We start from the raw sequence: 8,356 nt of genomic DNA on the forward strand, positions 1-8,356 counted from the left end.
TGTCTGGACACCACTTTGGCGTCTTTTTCTTCATAATCACGCAGATATATTCACAGGCACTGCATCAACTACCACACAGCACAGCAACACCGGTTTAACTTAGGAACCCCTCCTCTGCTGCTCCAGGTCACAAATATCCAAACCCACTTAACAAGATTAATTTAGCCATTGCTTTTCAAAAACATACCCTAAAAATCTTTCAGGTTCACATTGCTGGCTTCACCTGAGCATCATGGCCCTTGGCCCGCCACCACTGCTGTGACAGCTGAACCACAGAGATCATGTCCCAAGAGGCTGCGCAGCTATCAGGTTCCAGCGGTGAAACTCCCTTTTCGTCTTCTCGTTCATGCTATGGTTGTGCTCACGAGGCTTGACCCATCCCAGGCAGTCGGCCAGCCCTTGCCTTGTCCATTACAGTGCTAGAGGGAGAGCCAAGCTGCCACAGCAGATCTGGTGCTCTGCAGAAACAACTCAGACAGGATAGGATGACATATTCTGCTATTCTCCAACCTGTATGTTGGGGCCTCTACATGAAGAAAGTCAAGTCAGCAGCTACCTTGCAGCACACAAAGACAGGGATACAATTTTCCAAGTAACACACAGCACTGGACAGGAAGCTTGCTGCATTTCACGCCAGAAGGGGGCAGGAGAAAATACACCCACTTCCACAGCAGCAATCACAAATTTAGTATGGAAGAGAAAGACCAGGTACTGATGACAGAAAGAGAACAGTGCTGTTGTAAAACTCTTACCAAGGTGAGGAAAGACTCCCTTGTATGCTACAGGAGGAGGAAAAGCTTAAGTACAGACACTGTCCCAACGCAGAAGTGTCACTGAGACCCAAGGTGTGTGTAACGCAGACCAGTTACAGAGGTAGAGTCATAACAAACACACATATGATAACAGCTACAGGATATATTGTATTTGCTCATGTAACAGCTGCACAAGCTCACTGGCCTCATCGCCTGACCAGTTGCAAACAAGAGATTACAACCGGTAGCTTAAGAACAGACACACAAAATCACTGCACCCTAAATTTGGAGAGGAAAATCACAGGAGCAGGGAATTATGTGCACTCCATGAGCAATACAGTTACTTCACTGTGGGGAAAGGGTTCGGAACAGCACCTGGCTTTACCAACGCACTCATTTACCAAATCAACCTGTCCCAGAAAGCAGCCAGTTGCCCTTTAACTGTGTTCGTGAAGTAAAAATTGTTTAATGGGGTCTGGGATTGGAAGGACATGGATCAGATCCAGACGAGATTTGCCAAGTATTCTTCGTACAGCTATGCGGCAGAGAGACAAGAGGCTCCGGGTGCGGCCTGCAATGAAGAAAGCACAGAAAAACGATTGAGGGACAGAGAGAGGAAGAGCGAGGGATAACAGTGTGTAAACTGTGCTGAGCTCTGGCTGACAGCTGAGGAACCATTCACCCCTTCCTTCACCGAGGCCATGTCCTGCACAGCAACACAACAGCAGCGCAGGAGAGCTGAGCATGAACAAACCTGCCCTCTGAGGAGGCCAAACCTTTCCACCAAAGCCTTGGAGCCACGACAGCTGCCACACCAAGAGTGTGAAAAGGCAAGCTGGAGACTGCATGGGGTTGTGACCATGGAGATAGCCCCTGCATGAAAGGATTCAAGAGATCACTGCCAAATCTGCACCAGGGGAGGCTGTGAGAGGCTTTACACTATTGGGATAAGTTAGAAGTTATGTGGACTTTATTTTTGCTCGAAACCACACCCTGGGAAACAACAGCACTGATGGCCAGCTCAGGCCTTATCCCAGCTTTCTTTTGAAGCTTCTTTTGAGCTCATGGAGAGCTTTTCCAGCACGAGGACAAGAGGATGGTGATGTCCATGTTGATTCAGGAACTGGACCTCCCTCCAAGGCATCACTGCATGCTCTACCTGAGAAGTCTCATTTGTCTCCTAAACGCCAGCTTAATGGAAACCATCTGCTCCAGCTTATGTACATCTCCTCTCAGCAAAAGTCCAGGCAGGTTTAAAAACCAGGCACATGCAAAGCCGAATAACTTTGGGGTGGGGGCTGTATCCCACATCCTGAATCCCTTTCAAATTTCTCCAGAGTTTGAGAGGAAAACCCCGCTTCCGACCCTAGTGCAAAGCCCCATCCTTCATCAGCTGAGCCCGGTGGTTTTACAAGGTGCTGCCCTTGCTGGGACAAGGGGTGTGCGCGCCCTGCACAGATGGTGCTTTTCTTATAAAGAGTAAGAAATAGCAGGCAAACCTAGGCACGCTCAGTTCTAAGGCTCTGGTTTACTTCTTTTGAAACTCATTTGCTTCCCAGAGGATGGTAAATTCAAAGAGCCAGCCTTCTCCCACCTAGTCCCACCACAACCTGAGCTCCCTCCTGCCACTTGCTACCACCACCAGGCTACTTCCTCAGTAGCCTGTTCAGATGCAACTACCTCTTGGGTCCCCCTGCCTGGGTCCCCCTGCCGAGCACAAACTCACTCAGGAACAGCGGGTCACATCTGCATGGCTTTGGAGAACTGGGTCTCACTGGATATGCTATAACCTGCCTGCAGTACACAGATTCAGAGCCCAGCTCTGACAGGACCCCAGCGCCTAAACCATGTCGGGAGAAAAAAAAAAATAGAAGTTACAGACAGAGGCTGAGCTCTGAGAGAGGCATCACTGGTAGCTGAAAGACTCAGGACCAGGTGAATGTACAAACTGCAACAGGAGAAAAGCAGCTGGAGCTTATGGAGAAGCCACTGGGTTGAGTCATAAGTGGTGACAGAGCCAGAGACAGGCAGCAGCTCGGCAGAACCGAGGATCTGTGCCAGGGAGACACAGATGCCAACCCCGAGGTCCTCCCCTGCCTGACACCTGCCTGGCCAGCAACAGCTCTTTGGGTCACCCATTTCAAGGGTGGTGCAGTGTGCCAGGTGGCCAAGAAGGCCAATGGCATCCTGGCTTGTGTCAGCAATCGCGTGGCCAGCAGGACCAGGGCAGGGATCATCCCACTGTGCTTGGCACTGGCAAGGCTGCAGCTCAATTTCTGTGTCCAGTTTTGGGCCCTAAATACAAGAAGGACATCGAGGTGCTGGAGCATGTCCAAAGAAGGGCAATGAAACAGGTGAAGGGTTTGGAGCACAAGTCCAGTGAGGAGTAGCTGAGGGAACTGGGGGTGTTTAGCCTGGAGAAAAGGAGGCTCAGGGGAGACCTTCTCACTCCCGACAGCTCCCTGAACGGAGGTTGTAGTGAGATGGGGGTTCGTCTCTTCTCCCCAGTATCAAGCAAGGATGAGAGGAAACGGCCTCAAGTTGCACCACGGGAGGTTTAGGTTGGACATGAGGAAGAATTTCTTCCCCAAAAGGACTGTCAAGCCCTGGCCCAGGCTGCCCAGGGCAGTGGTGGAGTCCCCATCCCTGGAGGGGTTTAAAAGATGTGTCAATGTGGTGCTGAGGGACGTGGTTTAGAGATGACCTCGCAGTACTGGGTTAACAGTTGGACTTGACGATCTTAGAGGTCTCTTCTAAACAAAACGATTCTGTGATTCTATGATTCTAAGACATTAACGCTTAACAGCTTGTGAAATCCCAGTTATTTTTTGTATGTGTTAGGATTTCTTTACACTTTTAAGTTAGGTATAACCTATTCACACAATCTTTTTGCACTTGGTTGAAGGCACTTGAACAAGCAGACTCAAAACCAGGATGGTAATACCCATCCTACCACCTTAGCAGCTCCTAACTACTAAATAAACTCTCCAAAGAGTTCTATTGAGTCCAGAGCTAGATAAAGCTCACCAGCACCACTTCAGTCAGTCAAAGTCACTTACCCCTTGCTTCTTTGAACACCTGCAGAGCCTCAGGGTTGACTTTGACCCTTCCTGTGGATTCAACTCCCAAGGCCTCCACTTTCACCAGGTTCAGATTGGCTCCAAAGTCAATCAAGAGGTGAACGAATGCTGCTTCACAGCCATGCCGCAGGACAGCGTCCATCACACACACCGGAGAGCCTCGGGAGAAGCCTTGGATGTTGATGGGTCCGCAGCAGTTAAAATCTGGGTTGGCTCCAGCCTGGAGCAGCAGCCGGAAGCACTGGAGGTTGTGGTAGGCAGCGCTGATATACAGCGGGCAGACCACCAGTGTGGTGAGGGGCCGCAGGGAGAGCCCGGGAGCCCGGGAAGGGAGGTGGTGATTCACGTCCACGTCTGCACCATACCTGGGTGGGGAAGAGAGAAGACTGCAGGTTTGGAAACAAGGGCAACAGCACGACAACTGCAGCCCCACGCGACAAAATGGCATGGAATGAGGCTGACGGACATCTAGAGGGTGAGCACCCTGCCTGTCTTTGGTACCTCTGGGGACCACCACCCAAGAACCACCCATACCTACCTTCAGATGGGCCTTGTGGGACTTCTGAGTGGGGCTGCCTTATTCAGCATAGTCAGATCTTCAAGAAGCAAAGCCTGGGCTTCAGAGAGAGGAGGAGCAGCTAAGGAACATCTTTCCTTGCCCTCCTGAAAGATGCGCCAAGCACGGCCTTGGCATGAGGGATGGCTCACCCCTGAGCCAGCACCAAGTAATGCTGGATGCTAATGAGTCGGCTGGGGAGCAGGGATGTTTCCAAATGACTCAGTTGAAGAGATGCAGTGAAGGAGCTTCCCTACCAGGACAAAATGGGCCAAAAAGCAATGTAGAAATTGGTGTGACTGTCACAAACAGCAGGGAAATGACAACAGAAATCCATGCTCAACAGCGAAACACGTATGAAAAATTCCTGCTCCCAAAGGAGCTGGGGTGGTTGAAATCCCATCAGAACACCCATCAGGGAGTAAAAAAGTAGTATTTCCCTAGTATTCAGCTCAGTTGAAGGGATGTACTCGCCAACTCTGAGCGCGCAGGAAACTGCAAAAACACTAAATAACTGTGTCAGACCTTCTGCTCTCCCCATCCGTCCCGCACAGCTCCACTAGTGGGTTATATATTGTACCATATATCGCACGAGAGATTACGGTTCTCCAGGCGCTGAAGGGGAGACCACCACAAACTGCAGCAGCAAACCTCTCCAGCCTTTTGCAGCTGGCTCCTGCCTCACCGCACCCCACAGAGAAACCCAGAGGTTTAGGCTGGACATGAGGAAGAATTTCATCCCCAGAAGGGCTGTAAAGCTTGGGCCAGGCTGCCCAGGGCAGTGGTGGAGTCCCCATCCCTGGAGGAGTTTAACAGACGTGTCAATGTGGTGCTGAGGGACATGGGTTAGTGGTGACCTGGCAGTGCTAAGGGACCAGTTGCACTCAATGATCTTAAAGGTCTCTTCCAACCAAAACGATTCCATGATTCTATGAATTCTGAGGAATTGAAACTCACTTAAGTTAAGCACACACAGACCAAGGGCTGAGTAAACTTATCCAAGAGCTGCAAATGATGCGCAGGGTATTTTTACCTCAATGCACGAGATCTCCCAAGCATGAACATCATGGCATGAACATCTCAGGAGACAGGTGGAGGGGAAAACTGCAGGAAAATCATGGAGCTAAGCAGTAATGAAACTGCCAAGTGTGAGGTGGTCCTCACACCAGCCACAGCACTGAGCTTCGATTCCCAGGCCAGGCAGCTGGCACACTAAGGGGACATTCTGGTCTTTTGGGAACTTCTGTAGAATTTTGCTTAATCTGCATCGCTTCACCTATGTTAGAGGACAGAGGACTAAATAAGAAAAGTTGTCTGCTCTCCACAAGCGATCACGCAATCAGATTACGCAAGCATTTGGACAGTCATCTGTTCTGCTGTGGGACATTCATAGGGGTGTTGCGTCTTATGGCCACAGTCCTGACCAGACAGCAGGTATCCCTTCCTTCATTGTCATCAAAATTCTCCGTGGAAACACTCAATTCAAAGTAAAATCCAAAATTCTACTTTTATCATGCAACTGGGGCATCAAGATGATTTGTCACATATCTATCTTTCACATTTTCGTGTGGCAAAAGGATCCTCTCATCGTTAATATGCTGGGTCAGCCCTCAGTTCCACCACAGGTACAATGCAACAGGCCGATCCCATCACAGCGTGACCGCAAGACAAGCTGTGAGGAAAGTAATCTACACCCTGGCAGTATAACCATCAATATTTCCGCCAGGCGTCTTATAAAACGGGTCTCCATTCCATAGCAACGTGTGTATTTACTATTACTGGATCCAATTTCGCCTATTGCTTGGTTAGCTGGTTCAGCAATTCAAGTAGGACTCAGGAATCCTGACTGTGCTGCCAATCTTTCTCTTCAGGACACTGAGGCTCTCGAACTGAATATGCCGAAATATTTCCTTATATCTCAGTAAAAGTGTCTTCCTCATTGCATTCCCCCTGCCAAATTCTTTAGGTCAACATTTTAAAAATCTCCAAGTGATCTTTGTAACATAAAACCGCATTTTAAAGTAAGCAACTCTGAACAGATCTGTAAAATCCGTGCTCCAAGATATTTGAAATTTTGGGCAATCTGACAATTTGGTCTTAGCTTAGCAGCCTTGGGAGAGACATTGTCTAATAAGAAAGATATTGGACAAACTCCAGTTAATTTTTAATCCTGAAATTTTTCCAAAGTCTTGCTTTTAGTATTGCTGGCAAGGTATCCTGAGAAGGAGACGCATAAATCAACGCATCCGCTCTCCATGTGCTGCTGAAAGGCTGTCCGCTGCATTTCACCCCACCTTAGCAGATTTATCAGGGGAGGTTCTTGGGAACGCAGCATGTGAGCTGATCCATGAACCAACATGCACGTGGTAAAGGGGACATCCTTTTCTCAGCTTGCTGAGAGAGGAGCAAGGAGGGTGGGGGACTGTCTCTCCTTCTTTCTACTTGCCAGCGTCTGTTGTATAAAAATTTAACTCACCACGAGCAAGAAGGAAAGGAGAAAATCCCCAAATATTTTGAAATTTTTCTATACAAATCCCTTGGTTGTTATTTTCTAGCATTTGTGACCGCTGAAGAGATTTCTCTGAGAGTGTTTCTGTGTGAACCCACATACACTTTCTTCTCTTTTCTATTTCTTTCTAAAGCCTGTATTTTCCCTGCACTATTTGGCATCAGTGGCCCATATAGATGTCCAGCACGGTCCCTTTTCAGAAAGTTCCCAATTTAGAAGAAAGGAAGTATCACAGCATGCACAGAGGAAGAGACTCAAGTTCACATAGCCTACTGCTAGACCTTAAGCCCACTCACTGCTAGTGCCGCAGAAGAAGTTTCCTGACGGACGGAGGTCACCAGTCACCCTCCACCCAGCTAAGGTTACTGTTAACCATCTCTTGGTGATGGCTGTCACTGCCTGCCCCAGAGATGCCACCCCTTCAACACAGCTGGCAAGGGGAGACTGAATCAGATGCCATGGAGGGTGTCCTAGTAAGGGGCAAATGCCAGGCACCCAACAGCAGCCAGTGCTGGTAACAAGTATTTCTTCTCCCAAGGACAGAACATGGTCAGAGCAGCAGAGCTAAGCAAAGGAGAGACGTGTTTCCATTGAGGATCCACCTCACTTGAATTCAAATGGAGCTATCAGTCAAGTGGGAGGGAAGATACTTTGTAAGATCTGGATCTGACTGAATAGTGGATGGTAGGCTCAGAAATGGAGGTGCCTTGCTTGGGTTTTGTCTTAGGAGAACAGTGTTGGGCGAAACACTTGCCCAGGTTGCCCAGATTGGTGGTAGATGCCCCATCTCCGGAAACATTCCAGGTCAGGTTGGACGTGGCTCTGAGCAAACTGCTCTAGTTGAAGATGTCCCTGCTCTCTGCAGGGGGGTTGGACCAGATGACCTTTGAAGGTCCCTTCTAACCCAAAGCATTCTGTGATTCTGTGACAAGTCACACAGCAAGGCACAGACCTGGTGCCAGGACCAAGCAATGGAGTACACAAGACGGCCCTTTGGGCACCTCTCCACCCTCTCTCCTGTTCATCTCTTGGCCAGCGTCACCAGGCCTGTGGAGACACTGGGCATGTGAGGAGGGAATCAATGCTCAATGCTCTGAGCCCCATGGGGAAAAAGATCCCACGTGAAGAAGAGAAGAACATAGAGTCACCCCTCTCCCCACCAGGACTATCTCCAGCCTGCACCTGAGCGCTCACCTGATCAGCTCCTGCAGGATGTCTGCCCGGCCCACACGTGCCGCATGGTAGACCGGGGTGCTGCGGTGGTGTCGGCTGCCATTGGGGTCAGCCCCAGCTTCCAGGAGGATCTTGGCACACTCGAGGGGTCCGTTGACCACAGCCACGTAGAGGGCGGTCTGCCCCTTCACGTCCACCAGGTCGATCTCAGCCCCTTTGCGAAGGAGGAAGTCAACGCAAGGGCCGTGGCCGGCAGTGGCAGGGGCGCGCAAGGGGGGGCGGGGCC

General features: G+C 49.9%; 1 protein-coding gene across 1 annotated transcript in view; it reads right to left on the reverse strand.

The window, feature by feature from the left end:
• Nucleotides 1–1,100: 1,100 nt before the first annotated feature.
• ASB1 (ankyrin repeat and SOCS box containing 1) overlaps nt 1,101–8,356 on the reverse strand; it is a gene marked incomplete at its 5' end in the record, with an annotated part of 7,435 nt that continues 179 nt past the window's right edge. Inside the window, 3 exons of the mRNA XM_010131837.1 lie at nt 1,101–1,323; nt 3,812–4,197; nt 8,092–8,355. Coding sequence (XP_010130139.1) covers nt 1,190–1,323; nt 3,812–4,197; nt 8,092–8,355 — 784 coding nt within the window. The remainder of the gene's footprint in view (nt 1,324–3,811; nt 4,198–8,091; nt 8,356) is intronic.

The sequence above is a fragment of the Buceros rhinoceros genome, unplaced genomic scaffold, assembly GCF_000710305.1.
Source record: "Buceros rhinoceros silvestris isolate BGI_N320 unplaced genomic scaffold, ASM71030v1 scaffold2202, whole genome shotgun sequence".
NCBI lineage: Eukaryota > Metazoa > Chordata > Aves > Bucerotiformes > Bucerotidae > Buceros > Buceros rhinoceros.